The 19,706-nt window shown below is 38.4% G+C and overlaps 1 protein-coding gene across 1 annotated transcript in view; it reads right to left on the minus strand.

Moving 5' to 3' along the window:
- Positions 1–1,797: 1,797 nt before the first annotated feature.
- Positions 1,798–19,706, minus strand: part of LOC127453733 (myocardin-like) — a 49,505-nt gene continuing 31,596 nt past the window's right edge. Inside the window, exons 3-15 of the mRNA XM_051720370.1 lie at positions 16,579–16,635; positions 16,110–16,165; positions 14,370–14,436; positions 13,794–13,919; positions 13,000–13,178; positions 12,686–12,826; positions 12,292–12,602; positions 10,579–10,717; positions 10,021–10,455; positions 6,358–6,471; positions 5,999–6,136; positions 5,801–5,855; positions 1,798–5,664 (exon numbers count right to left, since the gene is read on the minus strand). Of these exons, the coding sequence (XP_051576330.1) occupies positions 5,237–5,664; positions 5,801–5,855; positions 5,999–6,136; positions 6,358–6,471; positions 10,021–10,455; positions 10,579–10,717; positions 12,292–12,602; positions 12,686–12,826; positions 13,000–13,178; positions 13,794–13,919; positions 14,370–14,436; positions 16,110–16,165; positions 16,579–16,635 (2,246 nt within the window). The 3' untranslated portion in view covers positions 1,798–5,236. The remainder of the gene's footprint in view (positions 5,665–5,800; positions 5,856–5,998; positions 6,137–6,357; positions 6,472–10,020; positions 10,456–10,578; positions 10,718–12,291; positions 12,603–12,685; positions 12,827–12,999; positions 13,179–13,793; positions 13,920–14,369; positions 14,437–16,109; positions 16,166–16,578; positions 16,636–19,706) is intronic.

Raw genomic sequence — 19,706 nt, forward strand, 5'->3', positions numbered from 1 at the left:
AAAGCGGCAGATACTCTCGGAGTGGTGATTTACTGCTTTTGGAAAAGGTCATGAGGCATCGGTGTATTACTCCCTACTAATTCAGAGTCTGGGAGACGGAACTTCAACTTCTCTTAAGAGATTATGGGAGAAAGATCTAAATTTGGTATTGGAGAAGGGAGAGTGGGCTGAGATTCTAAAAAATGTCAAATTTGCATCCAGAGACGCAAGGGTTTGCCTCATGCAATTTAAGATTTTACATAGAGTCTATTCGACCCCCTCTAGACTGCATAGGCTTGGTCTTAAAGACACACCCACCTGCTGGCGATGTCAATCAGAAGATGGAGACACAACCCATGTCTTTTGGGGATGTGTTAAGATGCAAGAATTTTGGATGAGGATTCAGAGTTTTATGTGCAAGTTTGCGAGGTTGTTTTATTTTATTTTTTATTTTTTTTATTAATTAATTAATTTATTTATTTTTGTTGTGTGTCTATGGTTGTGTGACCACTGGGGTGTTGTTGGGGGTCAGGTGGGGGATGTATATTGATTCTGTATATGTGTGTTCTGCTATTTATATTTAATGGTTGAATCAATAAAAAATGTTAATCGGAAAAAAACAAAAAAAAACAATGAAGGGACTGAATGAAACAATGAAAAAGCAGACAGAAACAGATGTATAGAAGCAGGTATGAAGAAACAGCAGCTAGCTTTATACAGGGCCACGCCGCACCTGCAATTGCAAATGTATTATGAATACACCTAAAAACATAAAATTGGAACCCTTTATAAACACCCCACTAAAGCCCAGATAAAATGCCTTACCTTCAGTGAGAAAGGCTTTTATGCACTAAGCTCACCACATCAATGCACTTCAATCTAATAATATATACAGATTAATATTGGTACTGTTTGGTACAGGTCCAAGAATAAAAAGAAAACACACACCTCACCGGGAGAGAGAGAACAAATCTTCAGAGTTGATCCTGCTGCTTCTCTTGCAAACAAAATGCAAGAGAAGCACTAAATAGTTTACAGGGAAGATAACAAACACAACGTCCTCTTTATGAACACCATTTATCAATCAAATACTTTACGTGCGGTGCACCAATCAGAAGAGAGAGGCAACTGTGTGTTCAATAATGAGAATTTATTAATATTAGCAACAGCATTCACTAATAAGAGGAACACACCAAGTGCGTTCAATGCACGTAGACACAGACAGACATAATAATGATTAAAAAAAACATTTTATTGGTCATTTATAATAACGATGCATGCAACTTTTTTAAACTAATAGTAATTGAGATAGATACATGCATTTAAACATTCACTTGTTACACTGGACCATTTAAAATGAACTTGTGGATTTAAAAATGTGCTTAAAAATTCTTAAAAGATTCTTAAAGGAAATAGTGACCATTTACAGGTCCTGTACATAATGATTATAGCCTACTGATTAAATTCTAACCTAAATTCTTGATGTAGCCAACCATTACCCAAGAATTTTACTGCATTTGTCACTCTAAAGAACAGCATGGCAACATGGCTTAAAGTTTGTGGGTAAAACCAGAATGTTATTGACTAATTGAAACATTTGTCATGAGCCTGTTTGTGTATATATTTTAAAAGTTAATTTTCATTCAAATTTGGTGAATCTTTGCTTGTCTTTAAAAAACTGCATGTCCGCAAATATTAAAAAAGCAAATTGTTTTATATGTGTACAGGGGACATTTAAGGTATAATAGAGTTGTCCCCCTACAAGCACACCCAGCCCCACCCTGGCCCCCCCAGTCAAAATGGTCTAGAACCGCCCCTGTCCAAAATACCAGTTTGGTGTTAGTTTACTGAACCCTGAGTTTGAAACTCAGAGTTTATGCGCGTTCATGGTGAACTCAGAAAGGCATTTTCAGCAGAGCACCAAATCAGGGAGTCAGCCATTTCTAGAGCTGTCTCAATCACAAAATCTTTTCAGAGCACTGAAACGTTTACCCCCTAAAAAATCCCAGAATGCACCATAAAAACCAGGGAGCATCGTTGCTTACTATGTTCCCTTTCCAGAAATGTTGTGTCTTCTGAGGTATATAAAATCATTAGAAGATGTGCACAAGTGTAAATCTATTCAATCAAGGCCTTGTTTTCTCTTTAAAAGAGTTGTTGTTTGTAATGTCTTTCATCTACAGTGACCATGAAAAGGAAACAATCTTTCAAATATTAGAGTTATAAAAAGGCAAAAAATATACTCCTTCATATTTTTATTTCTTGATGTTATTTATCTTTCATAATAACACTGTATGTTTAAATATCTACAACGAATGTAGGACAGTGTCACTAATATAAGGATATTGCTGATTTATACCAGCTGTTTTTAAAGGGATAGTTCACCCAAAAATGTAAACTCTCTCATTTACTCACCCTCATGCCATCCCAGATGTGTATGGCTTTCTTCTGCTGAATACAAAGGTTTTTAGAAGAATATCTTAGCTCTGTTGGTCCATACATTGCAAGTAAATGGTGATCAGACCTTTCAAGCTCCAAAAATCAAATAAAGGCAGCATAAAAGTCTCCAGTGGTTTAATTTATGTTTCTGGAGTGATCCAGTCGGTTTTGGGTGAGAACAGACAAAAATGTAACTCCTTTTTCACTATAAATTAGCAGTCTCCTTAGTGATCATGATTTCAAACTCGATTACATGTCCTAGCACCATCTAGTGCTCTGCACATACATATGAAAACATTACTCTGCTTTAAACTTCAGTTGATTACAAAGATTATATAAAACTATAAAATAAAAAAATATATTTGCAGTAATGCAGAGTAATGCAAACTAAAACGCTATCAGTAACACATAAACAACAATATTCATGAATCTTATCAAAACAGGATGCATGTTATCATAATATTATTTCAGAGTCCTTTATAAGCTGCCACCAATGTGACATATTCTTTGATCTCGATGTATACTGACTTTGTCATGTTGTGTAAGTGAGCTCACACCCTGTGTCAAACATTTTGAGCTATCCAATTAACACATTCAAGTAATTAAACCACAAAGAAACTGAAACTGCTTTGCAAAAGGTAACATTTATGAATAATGCATGGTTTTGTAACTGAATAGTTAGTTTGTGTGAATTAGTATCATTGTGTGGAGTGTTTCAATTCTGAAAGCAGATCTTTTCACAAGTGGTCACTTGCCTGATCCATATTTTTCACATCACATCCACCTTTTATTTTGAGCAGGTGCCTGAGTCTTCAAAGGCCTCCCATGTTCATATGATGTACAATTCAATTTAACACTCATGTAGATAGAGCAGCAATCAAGCTCCCACTAAATTCTAACCATCTACAAATGTAGACTTTCTTGGAAATTAAATTAACTTAACAGAAAGGTAAACAATCGCTCAGCTCGTTTACAGCAGGAGCAAGTTACTACTGTAGATACTGAAAATGGGTAAGAAAGAGAAGACTGACAAAACAAAATAGGAACCGTTTACATTTACATTTCCTGTAAGAAGAAAGCTCAGTGATCACCATGACCACCTTGACATATTACTCTCTACTCAAGATATACTTACTTTACTCTCAACATTCCCATTCTGATACATCTTTCTTATAAATTGTGGCAAATGTTTAATTGATAATTGATGACTTCATCAGAGGATGAAGTTCAACGTATCTACTATTGAAAATCAATTAAGACTTTAATTTTACAGTTTTACATTTACAATATCATTTTAACTAGGATAGTTTAAATAAATTATTCAATAAATATATCAATTAATATATTTGATCAAACACTTAAAAAGGTTTGCTTTTTGGTTGGTAGGTTGGTCATTGATTTATTCTGACACAACATTTGGCTTAAAAGCAACCTTAGTTGTAGGTGTCATGGGATTACAGAAAAAAAGTCCAACTCATTTGAGAACCATCAAGGTCCAGCTGCACAAATGCTGTGATTCTCCAGCAACTTTGTGCACACAGAACTTTGGACAATATCTTTGATTATCAAACACATTGTCCTATTCACACATTAACTTTCACATATAAGACTGGGAAAGAATAAAAGAGTTCATGTTTTCACAACTTTCTTCGGATATTTAAATGGATTGTATCCCTGTACCCTTTCTTGGAAGCATATTGCACGAATAATGCTATTTCCTAAGCATTGCATAACAGCAACGGGCAATGCGAAAGGTCAGATTTATGTAAACAGCCATGGTAGATGATGTTGTATGGGTCCCATTAAGAAACTTTAAACAGTAAAGGTTAAAAGATCACTCATTAATTTGTACACATTGTTTGGCTGATAAATGGAGGGTCAAGACCTTAAGATTTTCCAAGTAAATTACATCTGGCTTCTTTAAAAGCCCGGTTTCCCCCGAAGTCCATACCTAATTTGAGGTTGCAGTCCAGCTAAAGGAACATACTGGCCTTTAAACCAGCATTGTTTTGCACTATATTGCTGCCAAAAAGTAGCAAAAGTTATTCTACCCTTAAATATTTAGAAGGTGCCTTTTTGAGCTGATGCTTTTGAGTTAACACTAGCCCCATGATATTACTATTCCAGAAAAAGCAGAACATAACTTGAAATGAACAGTGTGTAACACTACAAGAAATGGAAAAAAATGTACACCAGATATATGTCTGTATAAACAGAAAAAAAGTGCAAATGTGTGCTTATGCACCTCATTTACGGTGTAGATACAGAACATGCTGGCAAGTGGGTATGAGCTAACACAAACACACACACAGTTAAAGCAGCCAAGGGAAGCATACTAATGCATACAGGGAGCGCATACACTTCCCTGCAAAAACACACAGATTGTTTGATGCTCCCGCTGGTCCACACGGTTGCCACATGCCGACAGTTAGTCTGGCACTGAAGCAAGAGGCGAATCAACGAGGAAACCCGCTTTCTTGTATAATATATTCATTTTTCACTCAATGAAAGTGTAGTGTATGTGCACATGCTCAAAGATTTGTGGATTGTTCCATACAAGTTACCAAAGCATATCTCTTTTTTTCCCCCCTTTCTGTCTCTTTCTCTCGACATTGCGTGGAGTAGAGCTTAGCAGTCAACGACAGTTAGATTTGTTTGGTCACATCAGTTGACAGAGATGGATGGATACAAAAATGGAAGAATGAATAAGAGGATAAGGGGGTCACCTCTCTAGGGACCACAATTTGACAGGTGGTTAATTTCCAATCATGCATTCAATTAGACATACGCACATACAGATGCACACTTTGCCCTTTTCTCACCATTGCTCCACCATCAGTTCGAGGACTCTGTTGACATTCAGGTCTGAGTCAAGGCCAAAGTCACTTTCTAGAAATGGGGCAGCACAAGGTGTGAGTGGATGTACACCAGAGGTCAAGGACTCCAGCCAGTCAGCAGGGTCAAAAGCAGGAACCTCTGACCTTCTTTTTCTGGACAGCGAGCTGGATGGTGGAGTGGTGCAGATAGGAGGAGGGGTAAGTGGAGCTGGGGTAGAACCAAGGGGCGGAGCATTGTTAGGAGATGGAGGAAGCTCCAAAAGAAGCGAAGAGCACAGAGGAGAGGACAGGAAGTTGTCATCTTTTTGGCGCTTGGAGGACTGTGATTGTTCAGGCTGTGAGGCAGGGGAGGAGCCTGACAGGACAGTAGTGGCTGATTGTTGGAGATCTGTGATGGGAGAAGTGTTATCTGAAAGATAAGTAAATTATTTCATAATGAAAATCCTGGTCTTTGAAATGTTAGTTAAATGTTGAGTGACCTATTTACCAACAATGACCAGCATGTCAGATGTTGTTCATGAGCCATCAGTACAAGTTGCACTCACCTGAACAACCAATAGTCTCCTTTAAAATGTCATCTATGGATTGAGTCGGGTCCATCTAACATGGTGAAAGAAAAAGACAGGAAGTCGAACACAGTTCGAAGTCACTTCTAGTTGATGTACAGCAATCAATACATCAATAGTTGCGTACTTTAGTAAATTGTCAGACAGCAGACAGCACATGAACACAAATACACTTACCTGCACTCTTTGAATAGCCTCCTGTATCTCCTCCTCTAAACTGCGGACAGCTGGTGAGGCTTGTGTTGGACTGGCTGTAATTTGCATAGGCAAATCAAAATCTTGACCAATCACATCACAAAGCTGACAACAGTTCACCTGATATTAGGAATAAATAAGAAAAATACTATTAATTTCAATGGTGAAGTATGCATCTGTGCATGTTTTTTTTTAATGTTTTTATTTAGGCTAATATTGCCCAAAACCTCTTGTGCTAAGGAGTATGCAAATGAATAATGTGGTATTAAGATGCAATGTTATGCTGTAATAGTATGTCCCATTACTGTTGTACTCTCTCACTAAATACTTAAACTACATACTTTCCCATCACCAGTGCAGCATGTAAAGAGTGCTTCCTGTCCAGCTGTGTCCGGTTTCCCTCTGGAGCATCCTGAGTCCTGTTGCAGGAACGAATGAAGGGAACCTCCACAAAGCTGCAGAAAACAAAAGGAATCTATATAAAATATTTAAAGTACATATCATAAGACTTTTTCACATTTTTTGCACAGATTTTGAGGAGAAAACTGCTGAATTTGTTGAAGTGATTTAAACAGAGTAAAATGTGTTAAATGGAGCTGAGAGTGCTACACCAGTATTGGTAGCTGAAAGTATACGTACATTTGCCAGAATATGCAGGGGATGGGGGATATGTAGATCTTTGTAAATCACAGATGACCATGTAGATTCATCATAAATAAAGAGTCTAACAGAGTGCCAATATCACATACAAGGAAAATGCAACAAATGAAAGGAAAATTTCGGGTTTGATACAAGTTAAGATCAATCGACAGCATTTGGGGTATAATATTGATTACCACAAACATTTATTTTGACCTGCCCCTTCTTTTCTTTTAAAAAAGCAAAAATCGGGCCTGGGTAGCTCAGCGAGTATTGACACTGACTACCACCTCTGGAGTCGTGAGTTCGAATCCAGGTCATGCTGAGTGACTCCAGCCAGGTCTCCTAAGCAACCAAATTGGCCCAGTTGCTAGGGAGGGTAGAGTCACATGGGGTAACCTCCTTGTGGTCGTGATTAGTGGTTCTCCCTCTCAATGTGGTGGGTGGTGAGTTGTGCGTGGTTAGCGGAGAACAGCATGAGCCTCCACATGCGGAGTCTCCGCGGTGTCATGCACAACGAGCCACGTGAAAAGATGCGTGGATTGACTGTCTCAGAAGCGGAGGGAACTGAGACTTGTCCTCCGCCACCTGGATTGAGGTGAGTAACCGTGCCACCACGAGGACCTACTAAGTAGTGGGAATTGAGCATTCCAAATTGGGAGAAAAAGGGGATAAAAAAAAAAAAGCAAAAATCGAGGTTACAGTGAGGAACTTACTACAGGGTTGCTGCAGAGTTTCTAAAATCTAATTTAAGACTTCTTAAGACCTGAACAAAAAAGATTTATACCGTACAAAACAAACCAACACAATCTCAAAATAAATAATGTATCACAGACTCTTACTTAAACAGGCAGGGGCACATATTCAACATGGCCTTAACATTGCTTATCAGTAAAACAGGGTAGGATATATGCAAGCTCAAAATACTTAAGAAATGTTTTCCACATATATATCACATTAAAATTGGTTTATGTACCAGTATTTAAATTAATACAAATAAGAGGTCGACCAATTTCACTGATATGATAATGTGTTGAAAGAAAGGCAATTAATCTGCCAATAGTTTTTAAAATGGGTTATTAAATGTTCTTAGTCTTTCCTTCCTGTGATGGGGAGGGCCAGACAGAGGCTACAAGAGTCCAAACTGAATTAAATTCCAGATGCAGTTTGTATATATATATATATATATATATATATATATATATATATATATATATATATATATATATATATATATATACCAAATCATAACCAATAATAACCAAGAAAAAAATGTATAATAAAATAAATTAAAAAGATTTGATTCATAGCGAGGAACTTTTCACTTTAAAGGCTTAAATACACCGGGGACTCTTATTTTGAAATGTATGTGCTTCACTGCTTCCTGCTGCTCACTCAAACAAATAAGGGAAATAAAATGTATATTCCTACAATAATCTACAACATATTACAATGTAAACAATTAAAAGTAAACATTGTCATATTGCATCAACACTATATCATCATCAACAGCTGATAATTAGCAATCGTTTGTCATACATTTCCAACATGGCCTTATGATTGCGAACTGCTCTGCAACAGCTGGAAAAACTCACAAGCCCCCTAGTGCTTGGAGAAAATACAACAGTGTCACATTTTCACTGAAGGACAGCACATTCATTTATTTAATTAAATCGTATTCTTCTGAAGTTTGATAATACTGTGTAACAAAGTTTTTTATTTTTTTTGTTTTATTTATTTTTTTTTCTGGGTAGAAAGTGTTATTTCCTAATTGCTTATGCCTCAAAAGTATAGAAAATGGCAATTATTCCCCACAAACTTTGCTTTTGTGACCAGGACAGTGATATTTAGAAATGTACCTATTTGCAATGAGAAAACGGGCGAATTTGTGTCTTTTCATTCACATAAAGTCAGAAAAAACAACATATGAATCCAAATTAACATGTATTTATACTAAAGTAATATTCAAAGCCGTGCTGGTCCATAATGGTAATAAGTACCGTGTCTTCCCCTGGCTCACTCGGTGCACCTCAAAGAGGATTACAACAAGACCTTGCTGGACGCCTTGAAGTATGATGAGTACGGCTGGGAGGTCATAGGAGACTTCAAAATGGTGGCATTCCTGATGGGTCTCCAAGGCTGTTTTACCAAGTTTCCCTGCTATCTTTGCCTTTGGGACAGCAGGGACACCAAGGCGCACTACCACATGCGGGATGGCCACAGCGGACCGAGTTCTCTGTGGGGAGGAACAACGTCAAGTGGGAGCCACTGGTGGACCCCAGGAAGGTGCTGATGCCACCACGGCACAACAAATTGGGCCTTATGAAACAATTTGTCAGAGCTCTAGATAAAGATTCGGCAGCCTTCAAGTACCTTCAAGACTTCTTCCCTAAGCTGTCTGAGGCAAAGGTCAAAGCCGGTGTCTTCGCTGGACCACAGATAAAGAAGGACTTTGGATTCATATGTTGATGTTTTTTTTACTTTATGTGAACGAAAAGACACAAATTCGCCCATTTTCTCACTGGAAATAGGTAAATTTCAAAATATCACTGTCCTGGTCACAAAAGCAAAGTTTGTGGGGAATAATTGCCATTTTCAATACTTTTGAGGCATAAGCAATTAGGAAATAACACACTACCCAGGAACAAAAATTGTGTTACATTGTGTAATCACATTAGGTCATATCAGGATTGCTGTCTTTCCACATACAAATTTAAGACATCTTTAAATGATAATTTAGACTTTTGTTGTATCATTTAAGATATTTAAGATATTTTTATGACCTTAAATTTTGGAAAACTGAATTGAAGACATTTTAAGACTTTTTAAGGATCCGCAGGAACCCTGTACTATGGAAGTGAATGGGGCCAATCCGTAAACATTAAAATACTCACTTTTTCAAAAGTATAGACTCAAGACATAAACAATTTGCATGTAAACATGATTTTAGTGTGATAAAATTGCTAAGTAACATTTTCTGTGTAAAGTTATAGCCAATTTTACAACTTTGTGAATCATTGCTATGTTGACGTCGAAATGTCAACAAACCCTAAAACCCTAAAATGACTTTAAAAAATAACATTTAAACAACTTTACAGCTCAAACAATACATGATTTTTAACAGAGGAATTAATTTAAGTACTTTTATAAACTTCACAATTCTGCCTTTAAACCCTCAATTAATTGTCACTTGCTTTAATGCAATTGTTTATGCAGTGTTTTATACATATTGCATTAAGATTGGCAATTACAATTAACAGGCGAAAACAATTCAATTGCTAAATAATTCAGATCACATTATTAATCAAAGACAAGTTTAACCAGGTTATTGATCCCCCACACAACAGTCAAGTATTTATCCTCACCTGAGTGTCTTTTGCTTCTTCTCTTGGTCTGCTCCTCAACCACTCTCTCATTTCAAGCTCCATGCTAAGCTCATCTACTGCCTGGCTTGGCCTCCACATGGCACCAGAGGGCATTGAAGGTGAGTGAGTATGTATGCTGGGGCTGGAGCCAGCAGAAGAAGAAGTGAAATAACTATCACCAGCCAAGCTTTGCTCTGCTAAACCCGGGGTATGGATGTAAATCTGAGCTGGATTGGTAGAGGTGTCAATGCTGGTGGTGATTTGGTTGAGGCCAGCAGGATGAGTGGGTTCTATTGTGGACCTTAGCTGGCAAAGTGGAGCAGGGGTTACCGGGGGGCGAGGCACCTGGAAAGGGCGAAGTCTCTCCAGCAGTGCAGGCTTGGTGCCCGAAACAGGGAGTCCACGTTTCCGTAACTGCTGACGAAGCACTGACACCTGAGAAAGAGGAAAAACTGAATATATTCAAAATTCTCTTCAAAGATTGTTAATACAAATATTTTATAAAGATTTATTTTATAAACTATTTGGGAATGCCATCTTAACTAATACGGATCTTACTGTTAGGTCATCTAGGTTTGAAGGAAGTAACTCTGCCTGCTGCATGGGACTCGTATCATCAGTGAAGGGGCTTGCTGATGGTGTTCCAGACTGAGGGGAGCTTTGAGGTGTGGTTCCAGAAATCTTCAGTTGGTGTTCACTGTTGTTTGGAGGTGTAATATAGACATTCATTATTAGTCTTTACTGATAACACTATATTTAAGAAAAGTTTTACCATTTAGAACATAGCATATGTTCGAAGCCTCAAGGATACAGTATGCAGACAGTCAGTACATTGACAAGTTCAGTTTTAGTTGGACTATCGACTGAAATTGTTCCTCACAATGCAAGTGAATGTGTACCAAAATTTTGAAGCTCCAAAATGCACATAAAGGCAGAATAAAAGTAATCCTCAAGACTCCAGTGGTTAAATCTATATCTTCAGAAGAAAATATGATAGTTGTGGGTGAGAAACATGCTATAAATTCTCCTTCTTGCCCAGTAGGTGGCAATATGCACAAAGAATGCAAATTGCCCAAAACAAAAGGAGAAGAATATGAAAGTGAAAGTGGAGATTGGTAGTAAAAAAGATATAAATATTTATCTGTTTTTCACCCACACCTATCATATCGCTTCTGAAGACATGGATTTAACCACTGGAGTCATATGGATTACTTTTATGCTGACTTTATGTCCTTTTGGCATTTTAATATTTTGGTACCCATTCACATGCATTGCATGGACCTACAGAGTTTATATATTCTTCTAAAAATCTTTGTTTTTATTCTGCTGAATAAAGAAAGGCATACATGGGGTAAGTGGCATGAGGGTAAGTGATGATAGAATTTTCATTTTTGGGTGAACTATCCCTTAAATAGTTTTAAACAAGTTACCGTTACACAGTAAACCAAATTAAACATTACTTGAAATGCCACGTTTTGGAATTGAGTTATAAATATATTTAATAACTCAAAATGATTACGTACAAAATTGAGGCTGTTGGGATTTCCCATAGGCCCTTGTGCTTGAATAAATTATGTGTATTTGGTCAAGACAAGGGAACTTATATTGAAATATAATAATAATTGTAATTAAAAATGTATATAGTTTTAGCTCTTTTGACTATTGTTATTTTGTTGTAGCTGGTTAGTAGTTGCGTTTGTGTGAAGTCACCATTAGGGTGATTAGCCTTTCTTCTGGTGAACTTAGACCTTATACAAAACATTCTACTCTACACATATGTTAGTATTTTTCAAAACTGCAGTTAATTGTGCATTGAGAAATATTAGGGGACAAACAATGTGCTCTTTGACGAATGCAGTGCCCAGTCATAATTTTTCTTCCTTACACCACGTGTCGTAACTATATAATGAAAAGGTAAAACTATGCTGCTTTAATCACAGAAATGAGTCAAGTCTAGTTAACTTTACTTAAATCGTTAAGTAGTACTCTTAAAGAAGACAACATTAGGTGAACTTGAAGACAAAATTACTTTTCTGGAGAACCACATGCAATTTCTAGTTCACTTTACTTGAGCCAAATAAGTATGTTTACTTCAGATAGCATGCTTTTTTTAAGTCAACTAATTTGATTTTACAGAATATACTTGGACAGAGAGATGAAGGCTGTAGCTCGACTATGCAAAAACTCACTGTAGCTGATGGGCATCTCTTTTTCTTGTGGTTAATAACCCACATTTTCATAGTTTTTCTTATGGATACTTTGGTGTTTTACCTGTTTGTCACAGTGAGCTGTTGTTGCTGGTTAACAATCTGTAGTTGTAAGAACACCTGCTGTTGCTCCAAGAAATGCGAGTAGGAGGAATCAGTGGGCGGAGTCTGGATGTTGTTATTCTTTTGTGAAGTGTTCCCAGCTCCATTCCCAGTCCCAGCCCTTTGATCTGGGGGAATGTACTGATGGTATTTCAGCTTCCTCATTTTGGGTTTAGAATCGCGAGGCTTCCGTGGCCGTGGAGGGCGGGATGAAGTTAAGGACCCACCCAGAATGGAATGAGAAGGTGGAGCTGAAGGCTTGGAAGGCTTATGCTTGGAGGCATACAAAGATGACAGAAATTAGTGAGTGGATGAGAGATGAAATGGGGCGAGGAAATCTCTGTGTGAATGTGTACCTTTGGCAGCAGCGGAAGTGTCTGGGAGGGCATGTACATCCCTTTGGGTCTCCCAGTCGTTGAAATAGAGTTTGACCCTGTTACTGTCATGGTCATTGGCTGGCTGATGCACTCGGTTGCCGGGAGCAACGCCAATCTGCACTGTTTATAAAAGATGGATTGACAATGGTGAAAATGTGGAACGACCATCATTTTTTTTCCAGCTATTGTAACCTGAACTTAAATTAAACTGAAGAAGGCAGGAAAAAGGTACTATGTCAACAAAAATAGTGGCATACTGTGTCTTTGTTTTCTGCCCCTTAAAACATCTTTACCTGTACACTGTTTGGGCTGATGGGCATAGCAACAGGTGACGCATCACTCAGCGACTGGTCACTGCCTAGCACAGGTGATGATGAGAAGCCAGGAGATTGGTGCATCCCGAGTTGCTCAGGAGATGCAGAGAGGGAAGAAGAATTGTCATCTTCAAAGGCATCTGATGGCAATGAAGGAGCTGAAGCAAAGGGGATGAGAAGGAAAACAGATGTGAGCTTTTCTGCAGCAATTCTGGAAATAAGTTTAATATAATGAGAAATATGTGCTACGCAAGTGTTTTATTAAAAAGATGTATGGATTTTGTTACACACTTAGTAATTTTATCCCAATAAAATCACATAAATAAATGAACAGTACATATATGCTTTAAATAATGTACACTCATGTGTGATAAAGATTCATGTGCTACACTCACATCAGTAGCCTAATAAAAGCTGCTTTATTTAACATGGAGTGGGTCGCCTCATGGGGGCCGACATTTTAAGATCCAACACAACTTGATTGTGAATAGCACATTTTTCCAATGATATTGGTAACTGATCAGTTTAGCTTTTTTTGAAAAATTGGGCACATTTAATGATAAAAAGCTCTATCACTTTGCTGAGGTGGTGTAATAAGATAAAAGTATAATTACAATTTGAAAGTATTATATGTACAATATTATATGCAATAAAATGTATTATTACAATGTGTAGTGTGCATTTTATAGTGAGTTTATGTACAGTATATTAAGGAGCTTAATGTTTGAGTTTATATTAAGTTTATTAGGCTTCATTTCAGTTAAATGACTCACTGTTCTCTAGAGGCAGAATATTCCTCTGCAGGAGATCAAGTGGTCCAGGCTGTCTCTGGATTTTCTCACTCAGATCCTCCGCCAGACGAGCCTTCTTCTGCCTGTGAGCACCACCATATCCCCTCTCTGTGTGAAAGAGACATAAATAGAGAGTGAGAGAATCAGTGAAAGAACAAAATGAATAGTGAGAGAAAATGGGGAATGTGAATAGCGGATCAATTGCTCTGTTTTATAATAAGAGAAGATAAAAAGGGAAAACATTTTCATGACCGATATTAAAGCCACTATGAACGATTTTTTTACAAAATTTGTTGTTGGGTAATCCAATTCAGTCATTCAGAAAACTGCTAATAATAAGTGCAATACTGAAGGACTTTCAGCTGAATGACTTGCAAACACAAAGAGCTGTTTGATGAATGGAGACTCAATGAATGGATGTATGAATAACTAATGGACAAACCGCTCATTCCGGCTTTAAGGTTAGGGCTTTGTTCAATACAGGTATTGGGATATTCTTCTATGACTGAAGGTGAGGAAATATTGTAAAACTCTCAATGGCCACGGCTGATGCATCACCTGGTGCAGTTTGAGCAGTCAGACCACTAGGGGGAGACTTCTGAATGGTGCCATCCTCTGTCTGATGCTGCATTGAGAAATAGCCCAGTCATCATCAGTGAATGTCAACACAAACTGTAAACATGTATTACCAATAGTATTTCTGAAAGAAAGTACAAAGGTGAAGTGACCCCAGCAGAATTGTTCACTTTGGTTTGTGACTAGGGTTGCCACCTTGGCCCTGTAAAATGTCTGGACACCTGATCAATGAACAAAAAACATGTTGCTTGCCATCATACAAGAAATAAAACTTATTATTCATGATTGTTTACTCCTTGTTTGATATGGTTGTTCAATCAATAAAAAATTTAAAAATTAGCTTATTTTTAGCATTTCAATTTCAAAAATATTTAGTTATTTTATTTTGTTAAAGATTACTCAATTTAATTTTATGAAATTTTGTTACGAAATTGAAATGTGTTTTGTGTGTGTGTGTGTGTGTGTGTGTGTGTGTGTGTGTATGTGTGTGTGTGTGTGTGTGTGTGTGTGTGTGTGTACAGATTTAACATATTATTTACTTATTCTGGCCCTAAGCCGTTTTCTTGGGTTTATGGTTCACACTGAACATTTAAATGTTTTAAAATGCATAAATATGTATGTATAAAGTATAAAGCTGTGTATAAAATTTAAAAAACAAAAACAAACAAAAAAAAAAAATATTTGTACATTTAAACCAAAGGAAATCAAACAAATGTACATAAACATTTGCTCATATATATATATATATATATATATATATATATATATATATATATATATATATATATAAAATGTGTGGGGGGGAGGGGCATCATGAACATTAGAGATCTTACAGTAAAAGGAAGGACACATGTTTTTTCAGAACATTTAATCATAAGTAGACTAAGAGTAAAGGATTGTTCACACAAAAGTGAAAAATCTCAGTCTCAGTCATCCGAACAACAAGTTAACTAAAATGAATCAGACATTTTAACGATTCATATGAGAATGTGTTTGACTCTTCTCCTTGCATAGTGTGCTTATAAACAAGGGTTCATATGTGTGAATGCATCGGGAGATATTGAAATTCCGGGACATTTTTCATCCTGGAATGGAATAGAATTTTTCAGGACAGATGGCCAAAAACCGGGACGATCTGAAAAATTCTGGTCGGGTGGCAACCCTATTGGTCACATCCCCCTATAAGCTTCTGAGATTTCTCAAGTTTTTTTCTCCTGACAGTAATTATGCTGAAACATCTGCTGTTTACTGTCTTACTACAACATAATTAGCTGTGTTAACAGTGTTTCACAATTAAAACTAATAGTTTGTGACAGTAACTAGACATGAAATTACAAACATTAAATTATGCTAAAGAGGTTGAAGACCAACTCAGTTCTCAGATAATTCTGGCGTCTGTGAGTATTTTGCTTATTATCTACATTGGCTCCCCGTTTTAGCAGTTTCAAAATAAACAATGGCATTCAAAACTGCTGGTGTCATAACAACAACTCAAATGAGGAAGCCATTTGATCCAACCATTGAATGTTTTAGTATGGAATGTCTCCCTCAAATGAAGTTAAAGTTCTTTAAGTTGATAACATTTTAGTCAGGCAGTGTAAGTGATTTTGCTAATCACCTATCTGGGATGATAGAGAAAAGGTGCAGTATCTCTGTAGGACAGCTACTGTACAATGTAATTATAGCTTTCCCTACTTTACACAGAGATAATAAATGGCTCACCAAGCCATTGCTGACTTCTTTCTCTCCAGTTTTATCAGGGACATATGTCTTTGTACCTACAGAGGGGAAAGAGAGAATGAACAAAATAAGGTGGAGACAAGAAGCTGCTAATTGTTTAAAAAGTTTGAATCAAAGATATTCTAATTTCCCTGCCCTATAGGAGGGAAATTTAATGATGACTTATTATTGCCAAACCAGTGCAGTTTCAAAAATGGGAAACATTTTCATCCCACTCCACCAAACTTTCATCGCACTTCACCAAAACGTCACTCTTATGACATTTTCATAAACCCATTCCATCAAAGCCTCAATTCTGACTCAATTCAGAATCACCAGAGTGATTTTTAAATGTCCTTTAAATAAGGTACAAAAGTGGCATTTTGGTGGTGCAGGATAAGTTGGTAAAAGTTATGAGAGTGTCTTGGTCAAGCAAACTGATCAGAATTCAAAAATAAACACACAAACTCACCAGACTCTGCATTGAGTTCATTTTGCTGTCTGCGGTTCTGTATTCTTAACTGCAGAACTGAAAAAATATATATTTGCAATAAAAACAATATATATATATATATATATATATATATATATATATATATATATATATATATATATATATATATATATATATATACATTCAAATTGACATGATTTGAAATACACAGGGCCCTATTTTTATCGTGCAGGCGCGTAATCGCAGCGCAATGCTTTAACCCGTACGTACAAAGTCAGTGGGCATGGTCATGAAGTATTGGTATTTTCATGCAAGCGTGCGCTAAGTCTAGGCACAAGTGGGTTTGACAAAATCACGCACACAAGGCGCTAATCGGATCAATGGAGGTTCTTCCCCGGCACTGTCTCTGTCCTTTTATACAGTCCATTCCTTGTCAAGCACCAGTGATATAAACAAAAGAAGGTAGTACAAATGGACTGTACGCAATTAAGTGGAATTATCGGTCGACACTGATTTTGAAAAATGTTATTCCTTTATGGAAACACGAACAAATTAAACCAGATATATTTTTAAATTCAAAGTACACTTCAAACGTAACAAAAATATAATAAAAATAACAAAGTGGTAAAAAAAAAATCGTACCAAATCCTAACATTTTACTCTCTCCTTCTTCCACTGGCCCCTTTTGCAGTGACTTAAACAACAATAAAAATAATAATAGTAAATGAAAAAATATAGCTGCAAGCAGCGATGATGGGCCCAAGCACCATGGGTCCATTTCCACCCGGTGGCTTTCAGAAAACAATGCAAGGTGGACACATGCATTTGGCATTTGACATTATTCTAAACAATTTTGGTAAATATTAGGGGACTATTTTAAAGTTTGTTGTAAGAGTCACACTTTATGCTACCAGGTGGTGGCACTATGACCATGACCCAAAATAGTTACATCCATGTGATTAGCCACCAAGACTAAACATACATCTCAATTTTGATCTAAATCACACATTGCACACAGAGGATATGAGACACTTTCTGTTTCCAATTTTTCGCCATTAATTTAATGCCTCGCCATGGCAAAACCATTTGATATATTTTCACAATTTAGCATCTTCAATGTCTTGGCATAATATTGTCTAAATGTGGTCACAGTCTCATGAACCCCTAGGAGGAGTATTTAAAAGTTCAGAGACTGCAATAATAAAAAAAATCCCTGTTGGGCAGAGCTAATAACTATAATTATGAAAGTTGTCCACTTGATGTGAACTATATATGTACCAATTTTGGTTATTGTAGGTAGAAATGGAGGTGCTACAGAGCCTTAAAAACGTCATGGTTTCTTGTGTAACCTCCGTTCCCTGATGGAGGGAACGAGACATTGTGTTGATGTAGTGACATTGGGGTCACTCTTGGGAGCCCGAGACACCTCTGGTCTTTGATAAAAGGCCAATGAAAATTGGCGAGTGGTATTTGCATGCCACTCCCCCGGACATACAGGTATAAAAGGAGCTGGTATGCAACCACTCATTCAGGTTTTATGCTGAGGAGCCGAGACAAGGTCCGGCCATTTCAGCGAGTTGTTCAGCATTGTGGCAGGAGGGACACAAGTTCTCGTTCCCTCCATCAGGGAACGGAGGTTACACAAGTAACCATGATGTTCCCTATCTGTCAATCACTCGATGTTGTGTCGATGTAGTGACACTAGGGGTCCCTATATGAAACTCCACAACTGGCTGAACTGTGTTACGTGAACTGGCAGTGTGTGGTAGGCAGACTACTGTGTGCCTCATAGCCAGCACACCAGGTCGACATGTAACCTACCCCAACATAGTTATGAGTGTCGAATGCCCCTTTGGGGACAAGTCAACTACCCAAAAGATAGAGACAGGCTAATCCAGTCATGGCCTCTTTTCCCCTTCTCTTTTTCCACTCCCAAAAAAGAAGGGGGATTATCTGACTGGGCTGCCAGGTCTAGTCGGGGGGCGTCCCTCCCAAGGGGAAGACACCATAGAGACCGCACCTCGCCCAAAGAGAGGGGGGGACATTTAAGTGGAAGAATATGTCACATGGTCTTTCCGACCATGTGGAGAGTCTTCAAGGTAGATCCTACCCAACGGGGAGGAGTTATTACAAACATGGAGACTGGGGCAGAGGCGCTCTGCCCAAGGAAAACGCAGTTTGCCAACAGGGAAACAAATTACCAGAAGACATATATCGCATGGGGTTAGCCTTACAGGGAACCACCACATGCGGAGCACCTACCCCAGAACAGGACTCTTAGTTAGCACGTGTACTGGGCCGGCAGCGAGTCTCTCCGAAAACTCGACTGCCACAGAACTCGGAGAAAGTCAGCCAGGGAACAAAGCTTGTGAACACTACTGGGAATTAATGGCGCACGTCTTCATCTCAAAAGGAGGTGGAAGGCGCTATATGCAAGCGATACACCCGGTCGGCTATCCCGGGCTTATCTGCTTGTATTGCGTGCCACTACCTGGGACGAAACCGGTTCCACCCGGAGGTTGTAGAACCTTGCAAAGGTGTTGGATGTTGCCCAGCCTGCTGCTCTGCAAATGTCTGTTAGAGAGGCACCCCTGGCCAGGGCCCAGGAAGCCGCTACACCACTGGTAGAATGGGCTTGTAGCCCTACCAGGGGCGGCATGTCCTGGGCGTGATATGCCATAGTTATGGCATAAATGAGCCAGTGGGCGATCCTCTGCTTGGAGACAGCGCTTCCTTTCCGCTGTGCACCAAAGCAGACAAAGAGCTGCTCAGAGATCCTAAAGCTCTGCGTGCGATCCAAATAGATGCATAAAGCGCACACCGGACACAGCAACGACAGGGCTGGGTCTGCCTCCTCCTGGGGCAGCACTTGCAGGTTCACCACCTGGTCTCTAAAAGGGGTTGTGGGAACCTTGGGCACATAGCCCGGTCGGGGTCTCAAGATCACGTGAGAGTAGCCCGGACCGAACTCCAGGCATGTTTTGCTGACTGAGAACACTTGCAGGTCTCCTACCCTCTTGATGGAAGTGAGTGCGGTCAGGAGGGCAGTTTTCAAGGAGAGTGCCTTAAGCTCAGCTGACTGCTAAGGCTCAAAGTGGGCTCTCTGCAGACCCTGAAGAACTACAGAGAGGTCCCATGAGGGAACG

This window comes from Myxocyprinus asiaticus, chromosome 16 (assembly GCF_019703515.2).
Source record: "Myxocyprinus asiaticus isolate MX2 ecotype Aquarium Trade chromosome 16, UBuf_Myxa_2, whole genome shotgun sequence".
In the NCBI taxonomy this organism is placed as follows: Eukaryota; Metazoa; Chordata; class Actinopteri; order Cypriniformes; family Catostomidae; genus Myxocyprinus; species Myxocyprinus asiaticus.